Source organism: Elephas maximus, chromosome 2, assembly GCF_024166365.1.
Source record: "Elephas maximus indicus isolate mEleMax1 chromosome 2, mEleMax1 primary haplotype, whole genome shotgun sequence".
In the NCBI taxonomy this organism is placed as follows: domain Eukaryota; kingdom Metazoa; phylum Chordata; class Mammalia; order Proboscidea; family Elephantidae; genus Elephas; species Elephas maximus.
Window position 1 is genome coordinate 47,091,429 of NC_064820.1, and position 15,389 is coordinate 47,106,817.

The 15,389-nt window shown below is 41.9% G+C and overlaps 1 protein-coding gene across 1 annotated transcript in view; it reads right to left on the reverse strand.

The window, feature by feature from the left end:
• Positions 1 to 15,389, reverse strand: part of MROH2B (maestro heat like repeat family member 2B) — an 82,123-nt gene that overhangs the window by 1,348 nt on the left and 65,386 nt on the right. Inside the window, exons 30-40 of the mRNA XM_049859415.1 lie at positions 14,269 to 14,421; positions 11,496 to 11,653; positions 10,492 to 10,618; positions 9,736 to 9,923; positions 7,907 to 8,047; positions 7,003 to 7,117; positions 6,048 to 6,194; positions 5,623 to 5,805; positions 1,180 to 1,335; positions 710 to 844; positions 286 to 388 (exon numbers count right to left, since the gene is read on the reverse strand). Of these exons, the coding sequence (XP_049715372.1) occupies positions 286 to 388; positions 710 to 844; positions 1,180 to 1,335; positions 5,623 to 5,805; positions 6,048 to 6,194; positions 7,003 to 7,117; positions 7,907 to 8,047; positions 9,736 to 9,923; positions 10,492 to 10,618; positions 11,496 to 11,653; positions 14,269 to 14,421 (1,606 nt within the window). The remainder of the gene's footprint in view (positions 1 to 285; positions 389 to 709; positions 845 to 1,179; positions 1,336 to 5,622; positions 5,806 to 6,047; positions 6,195 to 7,002; positions 7,118 to 7,906; positions 8,048 to 9,735; positions 9,924 to 10,491; positions 10,619 to 11,495; positions 11,654 to 14,268; positions 14,422 to 15,389) is intronic.

Here is a 15,389-nt window from a genome sequence, read left to right on the forward strand (position 1 = left end):
GACTTGGAGACTGGAAGAAACAATGAGGGTCCAGTAAGGAGAAGGATCTGATTGGAGGAGAGTAAGTGTTGGGAAGTCAAAAGGGATTATACATTTTCATTTTGCAAAATAAAATAGGTTCCATTGAGGGAAGATGTTGCAAGACATAAAATGAGTTCCTTTTTGGCCTTCTTTTTATTTTGTCGCTGTCTTACTAATGTTTGTAGTGGTGGAGCTTCCCTTCAAAGCCAATCTACATGGGAAAGAGAGGATGTTACTGAGTAGGGAATGTGGAGATGACCACACCTGTGAGTTTGACGGCTGCACTCCTGATCATCTCCCAGTTGCTGTTGAAGAAGGTGAATGAGTGTGTGTGTAGGATCCACAGAATTTCCTGGTTTTTCTTTGCCTGGAAGAGATGAGTGAACACTCACACTGCCATAAATTATTTTATTGAGAGTTATCTTATGGCTATCATTCATTGAATTATTGATTTAAATTTAAAAAAGAAGGCACTGGGGCTTAAGGACTAATCATGAGTTTCGGGAGCCTATGAGAACAGATCCCAGTCAGGAGCTGGGAAAGGAGCAGAGGGTAATGAGAATATCGGGAATCATTGCTATCCTTCAAAGACAATTCTGGCCCTGGCCAGAGATTTCCTGCTACATAGTTTGCCCTACTGGGATTTGACTGGTCCTTTTGTTGAAGCAAGCATCTATTTCACACTTACCAGTTTCACACAGAATTGCCTATAGAAATCCCTGGCCCTTGGTAAATCCTGGCCATCAAGGAGATGGTCTAGTATTCCATAGAGTTCCTGGAGGCCCAGAAAAGGAATGCAGATGATCAAGACATCACGGCAAGCCTAGAAAGCAGAGTTTTCTGTGTCACTGCACACAATGCCAGGATACACATTCCAGAAGGGAAAAAAGGCTGAATATTGTAAAACAGGAGCAGTAAAAGTCAGTAGCCTGAAGGACCTTATAACCATTCTTGGCCACCTTCTTAGATTCAATAATGAAAGAACGAGCCCAGGAAGACATGGCAAGAGAGAACCCACAGTTGGAGGAGCAGTTTTCAGGTTCAGTTCATAGTGGTTACTTCATATCTTGCCCCTCAGTACAGCTTGACTGGGCTTGCTAGCATTTCTCAGCTATAGGGGAGAGGAGGAGGAGCAGGTGTCTGTGCTGGGCCACTTACAGCTCCAATCTTGGGGTTGGGATCCCAGAGGTGCAGAAGGAATGAAATCATGCTCTTTTTTATTTCTTCAGCAAAAAACATCTTCCACCTTCTTCCGGTTAGTGATGCCAGATTCTCAAATAAGCAGATGGCAGTCAGCCTCACATCATCCTGCTCCTGTGACAACAGATGCATCTCATGGATGAGTGTTCCTTCACTGGCCAGTCCCTGCTGGCCTTCCCTGTCCCCTCCCTGCCCCACTTCAGCAAAGCAAGCCTGGAACTGAGGCATGAGTGTATTCTTATCACAGATCATATCTAATAACCTGATTTCTTTTCCAGAAATTCTCTCCTTACACTGCTCCAAGTTTAAATAACCATGGGCCTGGTGTTTAAGTGATAAGATACAGCTGGAGACTTGATTTCTGCCTTTGAGTAGCTAGTACGGAAGTGTGACCACGGGAATGATCAACAGGGGGATTTAGCAGCAGAAGCGAGGGACAGCTCCTGCTTGTGTTGTATCTAACACAGATTAGCCTGGTTGTATCACTGGCCTCAAGTTATGGGGTCTTTAAATTTCCACCATCTGCCTGTCAATTTATCATACTGTGGTGGCTTGTGTGTTGTTACGATGCTGGAACCTATGCCGCTAGTATTTCAGATACCAGCAGAGTCACCCATGGTGGATGGGTTTCAGCGGAGTTTCCAGACTAAAACAGACTAAGAAGAAAGGCCTGGATATCTACTTCCAAAAACTAGCCAATGAAAAAACCCTATGGATCACAAAAATATACTGTCCAATGTAGTGCTGGGAGATGAGCCCCCTAGGTTGGAAGGTACACAAAATACACAGTGGCTGCAACAATGAACTCGAGCATGCTAATGATTGCGAGGACAGGGGATTGCATGAGTCAGAGACAACTTGATGGCAACTAATAACAACAACTTCAAATCTAAATTGCCCAAGGCCTAGGACTCTTCTCCAACATCTCAAATACTTTCTAAAGCATGTACAGGCAGCTCAGGAATTTAGGTCCCGGATCTCAGAAATAGGTCAAAAAAACAAGTGTCTAGCCCTATTCCTGAGTATGACAAGTTACAGTACTTCCTGGCTTGTTATCCAGGATGGTCAGCCATGATTTTAAGAACCAAAGGGTAAGGTGGTAGAGGAAGACAGCCTTCTGTTATCTTGGATGTTTTGTTGATATGGTTCAGGCTGCAGAGTTGCAACAAAGGAAGGAAATGAAGTTAAATAAATGTTCTAGAAGTTTTTTTCCCCCCAGGCCTAGAAATTATCTACAAGAAGGCAAAAGGGTAAAAGGAAAAGTAGTCCTGAGTAGAAGAACATTATTTAGATAAACAATAAACAAGGGCCAACAAAAAGCACTCCCGTGAATACAAGGGTGGGAAGAGAGAAGAGTAAATTTTGATGGCAAAATAAAGTGTATAGAAAGTGGCACATACATAAAAATGCCAGGAAAGAGGAGGTTAGTACTGTGCTTCCAGAAGAAATAAAGATGGCTTGTAAGGAAATGGCCAAAAAAACAAAACAGAAAAACAAAACAAAAAACCAAAAAAAGCCAAACCTGTTGCCAAGTCAAGTCTATTCCGACTCATAGAGACCTTATAGGACAGAGTAGAACTGCCCCATAGGATTTACAAGTAGCAGCTGGTGGCTTCAAACTGACGACCTTTTGGTTAGCAGCCAAACTCTTAACCACCGCGCAGCCAGGGCTCCAGGAAAAGGTCAGAAAAGCCTAATGAATAAATGAATGTGACTTCTTATAAGGGAAACAGAAGTACAAATGCATTCTTCAAATATAGTAGGGATAAGGTCAGGATATATTTTTAAAAGTTCTCTTTTTACGAAGTGAAAGAAAACCAATAGAAAGTACCCAAAAGTTAGATGATGCATTTACTTTTAAAAAAAATCTTAAAAATTTTCCCAAACCAATGAACTAATACCAGGCCTAGGAAGCATCAACCAATTGGCGTTAAGAAAAAGTGGAAAAAAATACTTCAAATATTTGAAATACTTAAATATTTGCAAAAAGGGAAAGAAAAAACCCAAATATTACAGGTTTGCACAGTCTATAGAAGAATATAGGAGTAAAGTATTATAGAAAGCAAACATATTTGCAGAAAGCTAGCATTACTAGGCAATAATAACATGTCATTATTAAGACCCAAGATTTGTCAGACTTTCCTTCTACGTAAATACGATGGACTTTGTAGCTGTTAGAAATGAGGAAGTTCTATTTAAACCATCAGAAAGATTTCAGATTTTTTTTTTCCTGCAATAACACTGAGAAACGTTATCTTGGCCACAATATTCTTGGGTAGCCTTGTGATTTACTGATGGCTCAGGTCCAAGAGAATTATTATCATTGGATCAACAACAACCCAGGAAAACCTAACAGGTGAAATTCTGTAGGGGGGACTTCAGCCCTTTGCTCTTAAAGATTGTCATCAATTATCTGTGTAATGAAAAAAAAAGAACATCTTTATTATTTTTGCAGAAGATAGTAAATTGGGTAGGAGCCCATAAGCATTTTTCAGAACAAGGTGAGAATTAAAAGTGATGTTGATAAATTGGAGAGCGTGGTTGGAAATAAGCAGAAAGTTGGTTTCAAAGGCCAGGAATAGGCTGGCTCATTTAAAAAAAAAAAAGAAAGAAACTGAAGAAAATGCAAACCTGGAGGATTATTGACTATTACCGCCAAGTCAATTCCAACTCATGGTGACCCATGTGTTAAAGAGTGGACCTGTCTCTATAGGGCTCTCTTGGTTGTCCTCTAGATGGAAGCATATGACTAGGCCTTTCTTCCACAGTGCTACTCTGTGCGGTTGAACTGCCAGCCTTTTGGTTAGTAGCCGAGAGCGAACTGTTTGTGCCACCCAGGGATCTCTAGTACAAACAGAAATCTAGAGTTCAAAATGGTTAATAACTTGTCACTCAGGAAGAAAGGGTTAAAAAAAACCCCAAAAAACAAATACAAATAAACTATTGGAGTGGATAAATAGAGGTTGGAATTGAGAGGTAATTTTTCTTCATATCCTATTCAATACCACTCAGACCTTATTTAGGGGTCCAAATCAGTCCCTGCCCTGTAAAATATTTAAAGAGCTGAAAGATTGGGTTAATGAGGAGTAATGAAGGAAATGAAGACTTCTCAGTCTGGAGACTAGAAGGTAAATAGGTAATTTAATAAAGCCTTAATGTTTATGCAGGATGCACTAGAAAGGGCAACCAGCAGTTTTCTATTTCCCCTGACAACCAAGAAACAAGTTTAGATCACAAAATAAGTAGATTTCAGTTAGACATGAAAGAGAATTTCACATGAATGGTAGTGATAAACCAGAAATAAATAATAAAATCAAGTTTCTTGGAAGGAATAAAGGAAAATGACCCTCCTCTGCTTAGGACTGGAAGCCCTGGTGGCTCAGTGGTTAAGGGCTCAATTGCTAACCCAAAGGACGGCAGTTCAAATCTACCAGGTGCTCCTTGGAAATACTATGTGGCAGTTCTTTGTCCTATAGGGTTGCTATGAGTTGAAATTGACTCGATGGGAATGGTTTTGGTTTTTGTTTTTCTTCTTAGGATTGGTAGATGATCTCTTTTTGAAATTAGGGCCAAAGGCTAGATAAAGGGTTGGCACTTTTTTTCTTTAAAGGGCCAGAGAGTAAGTATTTTAATCTTGGCAAGTTACGTGGTCTCTGCGGCAACCAATAAACATTGCTGGTGTAGTGTGAAAGTAGCCATAGAAATATGTGAACAAATGAGCATGACTGGGTTCCAATAAAACTTCATTTGCAAAGTCAGGCCCATGGGCTGTAGTTTGCGACCCCTGAACTAAACGAACAGCACAAGCATTTTGAGTCTTTGAATTTTGGAAGCGGAAAAGATAGCACCGGAGGAGACATAGTCTTTAGTCAGACCCTGGTCCTGCATTGAGTACTGTTATAATTTGTATTTCTCCCAAAGCAAACCCTGAGACAAGAATTTAGGTGCAAGTAGTTTATTTGGGAGATGAGACGAGGAAGCACGCCAGAGGAGTAGGGATGAGATAGGGAATGGAGGAAAGCTAAGGAAGGGAGTTTTAATGAGTGGGCTACTCTTCGGGTAAGTGGAACTCAATCCTTCTGAGGGGTAAGGAAGCTGGGGAATTTATCTACAAACTCTTGTTCTTTATTGCCTCTTCAGTGCTTCCCAGGGCATTTCCTTCCAAGTTTTTTTAGCACACCCTGCTCAGGCCAATCATGATCCACAGACCCCACAGATCCCTCAGGCAGAGAGACACAGGGAACCAACACAGTATACAGAAATTGTCTGCAGGTGACCTCTGGGGCCAGCCAGGGAATATGGGTGGGACCCTGGCATTGTCTGCTAAAAGCACTACCTCGAACCTTCTTCTTTTCACTCACTTCTTCTGGGAAGGGAAGATTCCTGAATGGGCTCACTTACGTCTTCAAAGAAGGTTCTTGTTTGCAGGACTATTTCTTTGAAGTAGAAGCTCACATCTCGGTCTGTGAGTAGCTCCAGGATCTTTTTTAGAGCCTTCAAGCTTTCACAGACGACTTCGGTGCGGGCCAGGTGATACAGGCCTCTGATGATAGATTCTAACATTATCTGCTTATGCTTCTTTACCTATTTTGAAATAAGGTCTCTTAATCTCAGAAGTTGATCTATGCATCCTGGAATAGGGTAGGAGTTCCCAACCTAGGCAATGGAAATTCTGTTACGGTCCTGTGTACTTCAGCCCAAGAGCCACCACTTCAGCAATTTATCTGGATTTTCACTTAATTTCTATGCAACTGCTCTATGTGGTTTAGTAAGTAATTATTTCAAAACTCTACTTAAATGAATTATTTCCAGAGAACTCCTTTTACCTTGTGAGGGGCTCCCAAAGCTGTGTTACCAAGGCCTCGGATGGCCATTTGCCTCAGGGTGGCATTGGAGTCCCAGGCACTCTGATCCATCAAGATCAGCACATCTCGTAGATTCCCATGCTTCCAAAGGATGGGCTCCTTCATGAGCTGAAATCAACACACTCCTCCCCCTTAGTTAAGGGAGTGGCCTCCCTTCAGGAGAGTGCCAAAGAATCAATAACTACAATTAAAGAGCAGGGGAGGAAGACCTTGGGTGAATTAGCAAGTCAGGCAGGAGCTAAGCTCTAGATGTGAGCAGCCTGCAGCTGAAGGTTACATGGGAATGCAAATCACAACACCTAGATAAGAGGCTGTTTCTAGTCTAAATGGGCAGATAACAAACCAAAACCAAAGTCTGTCATAGAGTCGATTCTGACTCATAGCGGCCCTATAGGACAGTGTAGAACTTCCCCACAGGGTTTCGGAGGCTGCAAATCTTTACTGAAGCAGACTGTCACATCTTTCTTCTGAAGAGCAGCTGGTGGGCTAGAACCACTGACCTTTCAGTTAGCAGCCAAGTGCTTTAACCACTGTACCACCAGGGAAAATATGAATCCCTGATGATGTTCCTTCTCTGGATAGGCTGGGGTAGCCATTATCCCAGAATTTGAAGGGGGCGATAATATGCTTGTTGGTCACTCTTTGCTTTTCCCTTCCCAGAACTATCCTCAGCCCTTTTCTGCTGTGGAAGGTTGATTTCTGCAGGCCAGAAGGCAGGAGATCAAGGGTGGGCTCTTCTTCCTCTCTCCCTTCCTGCTTAGGTGCTGCATCTTCAGCAGCAGGTAGCTTCCTCCACTCCTAAATCTCCCCTTGAAGGTCCCTCTTCTGTAACTCCAGCTCTCACAGAACTCTTGACCCTGAGATAACTACCCTAAGGGGATTGAGAGAGCCTGCTGTGATGGCTGCTGTCCCTTGCCTCAGAGAAGAACGCAGTGCCGGTTATCCGGTGATTCTCTGAGGAGGAGGTGAGAGACACGAGTAGGTGATCCATGATGTCCAGTATGACTCCATGTTGCCACACAGCCATGCTCCTAGAAAATGCAAGGCTCTAATTTTAGCAGAGAATTTTTTTCCCCTGAACAACAGAAGAAATCCTAGTTTATTTATCTACCAGGCAAAGAAATGATCTAAAAAGAAATGCTTAATGAAAGAGCGCCAAGGTTTGAACTTTGAAGTTGCCTGTCCAAATGCCCAATTTGAATGTACCTTGACTACAGATATTCGCTTGTATCACCTTTTTTTCTGAGGGTGGTGGTGGTGGTGAGTTTTGGCTGGCCTTCCTGTCTATTTCCTTCCCTCTTTGACTTTATTGTTCTTTCCCCCATTTGTTCTCCTTTGACTCTAAGTCTTGGGAGAGTCAACTACTCTCAGTGAAGTTGCCTATACAGGCAGTCCCCAGGCTATGAAAGAGTTCCATTTCTAAATCTGCGTTTAAGTCCAACTTGTAGATAAGTTGGAACAATTAGGAACGGTTCGTATCTAATGTCAGTTAGTCAAATGTTTGTCTTGGTGTATAATATGTAGTGTACATTTCTATGCATAGAAAACATTAAAGAAACACTTCCAGATACAATAAAACATGTTTAACATGATAACACAGTAATGATAACGTTTTGATGGGTGTCACAACCCTTTGTTATTATGAACCATTGTATGTATGTACCTCAAATTTTTAATATCCTAGGCTTACGGGGGCTGGTATGTAACTACAGGTTGTATGTGAGTTGGACGTTCATAACCTGGAGACTGCCTGTATCGTATTTTCACTCTGTTTTTGTTTTTTTTCCTTTGTATTTTGTTCTAGAATATCTGCCTATTACCTTGCCAGTGCACATACTCCTATGTGGTGAGTACCAGGACTGCTGAGGAGAGACCATAGGTTGTCCCCTTCATCAGATTCTTTTGCGAGACCTTCTCTCATGGCTTGGGCTTGCACACATTTCAGAGTCATGGTTGAGAGCCTGAAGAGACAGCCAGCACCACAAAAGTAAGTCCACCCATACAGGGAATTATGAGTTCCCCAGTTCACTCTTCCTGCCCCCCACAATGCTCCCCATCTCTGGATTAATTGATGCCGTGCAAGAAAGAACATAGGCAGTCCGGCTCTCACACTTTAGTCTTGGGGCCAAGGGGGACTCCAGATGACTTGAATCAGTAAATAATGCCACAAAACTTGTCGACTCTCCATGAAAAAAATAAAGGCCTAAGGATAGAAAGGAAACCCTAGTAACGTAGTGGTTAAATGCTACAGTTCGAATCCACCAAGCACTCCTTGGAAACTCTTTGGGAGCAGTTCTACTCTGTCCTATAGGGTCACTATGAGTCAGACTCGACGGTCAACTCAATGGCAGTGAGTTCGGTTTTGTTTGGTGAAGGATAGAAAGTGCAAAATACCGTATTTCATTGATTTTAAAACACAGTTTTCACACTGTAGCATCTCTGGAATCAGGATGCATCTTGCAATGGAGTGGGTTACAATTGTTGGCCAGACAGCAGTTGTGATGGAGTTGCCATGGCCTGCCCATGCACAGATTTAGGTATGGCTCTTTGTATTGTCATTTTTGTCAAGTTACATGTATGGTTGGAGCAAATGTGTTGAGTCTACCTGCTGCTTGAAAGATCTTAGATGAGATTACACTATGATTTGATGTTGGGATAAAAAGTTATGGACTAAAAAGGGCAGAGAAACAGAGCAATGTGATACAGTATAAAAATCTGTACCTAATATTCCTGAAAGAGCTCTCTTGATAAATATAAAATAAACATCTAAAGTTATAAGAAAACATTGGTTTGTGGCTGAGTTGGGAGTCATTTTTCCTATCCTTAATGGCACACAAAATAATGGTGTTTTTTCAATTGATGAAGTCTTAGATCTGATGAAACATGGTATTTATATTTATTTTTCTTCTTTTGCTGGTGGCCTTGACTATCACAGAAATCCAGCTTTTCTAGAAAGTGTCCTTGAAAGAAACCAGAGGAAATACAGTGAGTTCTCTAGGGAAGAAAACAGCCACTTTCTTCCTTATTGGGCCCTGGTGGTGCAGTGGTTAAGAGATTGGCTAGTAACCAAAAGATCAGGAGTTCAAATCCACCAGCCACTACTTGGAAACCCAATGGGGCAGTTCTACTCTGTTCTACAGGGTTGCTATGAGTCAGAATTGACTTGGTGACAATGGGTTTGGTTTGGTTTTACTTCTTATATGACTGTCCTGGGCATTTCTACTGGCACTGGCTTAGAGAGACAAAACAAAACAAACAAAAAACCTCTAAAGCCTGGTATCAAAGTCTTAGGGAAAGTCATACTAGTTTTACTTCTTCACAGGTAGTTGATGCCATACTGGAGTTCTTGGTGGCATAAATGGGTAAATGCTTGACGACTAGCCAAAAGGTTGGTGGTTCAAACCCATCCAGGGGTGCCTTGGAAGATAGGCCTGGTGATCTGCTTCTGAAAGGTCACAGCCTTGCAAACCCTATGGAGAGGTTCTACTCTGTACACGCCGGGTCACCACGAGTCAGAATCAACTCCACAGCAATAACAATAACAACAGTTAATGCCAGGACAGAGGGCACAGGTCCTGACACCCACAGCCCCCTCCTGAAGTGTGGGATCAGGGCATTTGTGAAAGGCTTTCTCAGCATGGCAATTTACCTGCAGGGATCTGCAACCTGCTGCAGTTCTCCCTGCTTTATGACCCGTCGCCTCCAGTTCAAGGCAGCAGTGGGCATATTCTGGCCCAGTGTGCAGCTGACCAGCTTCAAGAGGAGGGTGAACAGCTCTGGGTACAGGCCTGAGACAGGGGTGCCCGTTGATACCACTTCATGCATAGCACAGGCCACCTGTGGGGAGAAAGGACCTCCTGGTCAGGCTGGTTCTTCTCTTTTGAGGACATCTTCTCTTTGGGCTGATCCCCAAGTTTATTTTCTCCCCCCAAAATTATTCTCCAAGTTGACCATGCTCAATATAAAAATGTAAAAAAAAAGGAGCGTGGTCATTTTTTGGGGAAATTTCTTAACTCAGACTGTTTCTTTTTCTGAACTGCTGTGTTGGGTGATTCCAAACGTCAGGGGACATCATTCATACAAAATGCAATGTTTTTCATTACTGGGGTTTTCAACAAAAATGGGTGCTTTGGATATCTTGTAGACTCATTTAAAAGTACAAATACATAGATTTTCTTTGGACTGCTGAGAATTTTACTTCTAAAGATGATCAGCCACAGACAAAATTATTGCCATACTGCCGTATCACCCACTGCCGTATTAGTCCAGTGCAAACTGGAGTGGAGTTAAAATCAGGGTACGAGAGGGGACGGGGTGTGATTCATATTACTTCACCAAGTCCCGGGTGACAGCAGATCATGGAATAGGGCACCTTTCCAGGAATGCGATGGGTTGTCCAACTCACTGATATTGCATCCATTGTGGCTATGTCATCTTCCAACCCTTTCTCCAGTTTGTCTATTAAGGCTCGCAAGAGCTTACCACTGGAGGCTGGGTTCTCAGCCAGCGCCTTCCACAGTGTCTTTGTGTCCCTAGGGTGGCAAGACAGAAAGCTGATGAAGCATAAGCCTTTGGAATTTGAACTTTACCATTTGACTCATTCTGAAACCACAGTATGATTAACACAAATTTCAAGGGCAGATGAACACGCTGTCAAGCTTGGGGGTAAGAAGGATGTTTTATTTAAATGATCCAGTATCCTATCCTTACAAAACTGAGGTTTTCTAAGACAGAAACTGCTCACGTAGGTGCATTCTGGGCAACCAGAAAAAGGCAAAATAGTCACTTCTTAATACTGTCTTGGAAACCCTGGTTCTGTAGTGGTTAAGTGCTATGGCTGCTAACCAAAAGGTGGCAGTTCAAATCCACCAGGGGCTCTTTGGAAACTCTATGGGGCCGTTCTACTGTGTCCTTAGGGTTGCTATGAGTCGGAATCGACTTGATGACAATGGGTTTTTTTTTTTTTTTTGGTTCAATACTCACTTATTCCTATGGTGTATTTTTTCCCCAAGGAATCTTATTACAGTGAAACCTGTGAGAGCTGGAACTTAACAGGGCTGCCTTGTTTTTCTGGGTCTCTCGAGTTTTCCATCTTTGACAGGGTGCAGTCTTACCACTTTTCTATTGCTGGTTTTAGTGGAATACATTTGAGTTTTTCTTCTCTGACAGGTTTCCACCTTACACGGGCTCTGGCTTTTGAAGGTTTTACCATATTATTCATAGAGGGTATATCTGAAAACCACTCGAGAAAACATTACATGTGCTTCAAATACCAATTTTAAAATTATTGTTAAGGTGAGACGTTTTCAACCCTTATTGGCTGCGTTTTCCTCAAACAACAAATCCTTCCCCGATGCCTTGCAGAAGCTGCCTTTCCTAGGAGAAGAGATCAACTCAATTAGAATTTACCTGTCAAAGGGCAGAGGCTTCTGCAAAATGTTGGCAACAACTGCATCCGTGTGGAAGCTGGTTATCTGGGATATGGCTTCTAGTATAAACTGAAAACTTTCCTCTTTCTGTCTGAGGACTGGCATGTGATGGTAAATTGTGTTCAAGATCTCCAATAGCTAAAAAAAAGTAAGCCAAATCAAACACTAAGTAGCCATTTCCCCTCCATATGAATGGCTAAGGGAACATACTATCAGCATATTGTGGGTGGGGGGTTGATGAATTATAAATAGCTGTAAAAAAAAAAATTCTAAACGTGGTCTACCTCTTGCTCAGAAGTATTATTGGTGAATTGGATATTTACTCTTAATTTAATTTAGCAAACATTTAGTAAAAGGCTACCTTATGTCAGGTGTTATGGTAAGTGCTGTAGGGCGTTTACCAAAGACGAATAATAGTAGCCCTTTTTCAAAAGGAATAATATGTAGCCCTTTTGCAAAAGGAGTGAATGTTCTAATAAATAATATCAGCCCTATACCCAAAGGCCTGTACACAAGGCAGTATATGGCAAATGGTGTACAGAGGTGCATACAACTGAAGGAGGAATCCAGAAGCAACCGAGGTCACCGCAGAGGGGCATTTGGTCTCGGTCTTGAAGAAAATGTAGCAATTTCAAAAGGCAGGGGGAGAGGATGGGGAAAGGCATCCTCGTCAGAAAGAACACAGGCAAAGATATAAAATCAAAAAGTATGAGAGAATAAAATAATAAAAAAAAAAAAAAAACAGTACCGTGAGAATAGGCACAAGAAAATGCTGGAAAGATGTTCTGGAATAGGAGAAAGATGCCTTAGGAACACAGAGAGAATGAGGGTGATGAAGGGAAGATGGCTTGATTGAAAACTGAAGCCAGATCCTAGGATACCTTGAAGGCTACCTTTCTGAATTTGGAAGCTAACCTGTGGGCAGTAGGGAATGATATTACACTTTTGGATTTCTGACATGCACAGGCTTATTTTCTAATCTAAATTAACTTTCTTCTAATAGATATTTCGCTTATTTTTTGGGAAAGACAAGATCTTAAGGCATCTAAAATTTTTGATAGTTTTTTTTTTTTTTAGGTTAAACATAACATTTTCCCTAAATAATTCCTTAATCATAAATATCCTTCAAATATGATTACCATATAACCCCCTTTCAGTGATGCTTGGTGAGGATCTATTATAAGCCTTTACCTATTGTGTGGATATCTCCCACTTATGTTTTACACAGAGCCCTGGTGGTGTAGGGGTTAACAGCTTATCTGCTAACCAAAAGGTTGGCAGTTTGAATCCACCAGCTGCTCCTTAGAAGCCCTAGGGGGTAGTTCTACTCTGTACCATAGGGTCACTATCAGACACAATCGACTTGATGGCAATGGGTTTATTTTATACACACAAACACATGGACACACCAAGTTTATTACCTTTGATTCTTTCATGCCTAATCTAGTGCCCTCCCCACGAGATGGTTCCAATAAATTAAAAAAAAAAATGATTGGAACATAATTAGCTCAGAGGCCATTTCTCATGTTCTTACACAAAAAGCCATGATTTGGGGAACAGTTTTTTAATCGAATGTGAGCAATTCTGGGTTAATGGGACCAGAAGTTCTCTCTCCCATTCCCCTTGAGATGTTTTCATTTAAAGATTTTTTTCCTCTTCATTAACCTTTATATTGCCCCTATTCTGTTTCTGACTTGAGGAAAGAAGATAAAGCATCTTCATTTGGAGCTCTTAACCCAGCTTACTGAATTTCAATCCTGTTCACTCTGCTTAAACCTCCAGTAGGGAGAGAGGGGTGATGACTTAGTTATCTAGTGCTGCTATAACAGAAATACTACAAGTGGATGACTTCAACTAGACTTCACAGTCTAGAAGGCTAGAAGTCTAAACTCAGGGCATCAGCAACAGGGGAAGCCTTTCTATTTCTGTTGGCTCTGGAGGAAAGTCCTTGTCATCAATCTTCCCTTGGCCTAGGAGCCTCTCCATGCAGGAACCTGGGTCCAAAGGACATGCTCTGCTCCCAGTGCTGCTTTCTTGGTGGTATGAGGTCCCCCTGTCTCTCTGTTCACTTCTCTCTTTTATATCTCAAGAGATTGACTCAAGACACAACCTAATATTCTTGACTGAGTCCTGCCTGGTTAACACAACTGCCTCTAATCCTGCCTCATTAACATCATAGATGTAAAATTTACAACACAGGAAAATCACATCAGATGACAAAATGGTGGCTAATCACACAATATTGGGAATCATAGCCTTGCCAAGTTGACAGATATTTTGGGGGGACATAATTCAATCCATGAAAAGGACTTTCTCAATGCTGTTCTCCTTGCTCACTGGAGAATAAACCCTACAGTGTACAGAAGAGCAGCCAGAACAGTGGCAGAGGGATCATGGATTGGGCTGGCCCTCAGTAGCTGTCTCAACAGCATCCGTGTGGTTACTTTTATCCTTTCAGATCTAACAGCTCAGTGTTCCAGAATCCCAATACCCTGGTTTAGAGCTGCTTCCTCTGGCCAGAGAAGGACAATTTGGAAGGCAATAAGGACAGTTTGACCCAGCTGCTCAACACGAGCCTTGTTGTTAATAACTTGACAACAAGGCTCGTGTTGAGTCTTGAGTCTCTATTGCATCATCTCTAGGTTGTGCATGTTCTTGCCTGTTGCCCACCAAAGGACAAATCAATCAGCAGGCTCCAACTTGGCCTTTCAAAAGTATTAGAATTCTGCTTGATTGACAAGCTGTCAGCTTACCTGCTCTTCCAAGGCAGCACCTTGCTCCTTCAGGGCAGCGATCATCCATACGCCACAGGCATTTGTGCAAGTGGGGTTAAGGCTTTCTAGACCATCCAGTGTTTCCTCCAGGAACATTTGAACTTCATCAGTTGGTATGAATTTACTGACCATCTGAGGATGCACCCAAAAAGATTCATGTTAGCAACCACCTTACTGTCTGTCTGGACACCTGCAACACGCTGGCCAGGCTCATTTTAGAAACCACTAGGCTTTCCAGACAGCATATGACTGGGGTTATACTAACTGGAGAAAAATCCTAAAATGGAACAAGAACATAACCTTTTAACTGTAAGCAAAATTTCCATGAGATTGTCTTACTATCATTCCAGGTTTATTGAATTCCAGGATTGCTGAGCAAGTTCTCTCTCCAAGCCTAAAGTTCTGGTATATTCCATCAGGGAAAAATAACATGTAATGTTTATATAGCAATTTATATATTTTAAAGCACTTTCACAGACATTTCATGTATCATAGAAATGTCTTAAATCTGCCAAAGAATGTCTAAGGCTTGAGAATTCAGGTGAGCTTATCAACATGTACTAAGTGCCGTGCTATATACTTAGGTGTCTTACAGTATCCATATAGATAGCATGGATTGTTTTAAACCCTCATTGCTTTTGCTTTTCCAGGTCCCAGTGTTAAGAACAGTCAATAAATGGTCAAGAAAACTAAACTAAGAGTTTATAGTCTTGGTGCGTGGGTACAAAAGCTACAGAATGTTTGGTTGATATCAGTGTGTAAGTACGAGTACATGTCTGTGTGTATAATGAAAGTGGTGGGCAAATTTGGCAATTTGAGTGAGTTCGAGGAGAACTGCCTGGGGCTTTACTCAATCAAGAAGGTAATGATTATCAGTGTGTAGATAGGAAAACATTCGTATTTACAAATGACTTCATTCTGCATTAAATAACCCATAGCCCAGTGCTGTCAAGTTGATTCCAACTCATAGCGACCCTATAGGACAGAGTAGAACTGCCCCATAGAGTTTCCAAGGAGCACCTGGTGGGTTCGAACTGCCAGACCCTTTGGTTAGCAGCCATAGCACTTAACCACTACGCCACCAGGGTTTCCCTGCATTA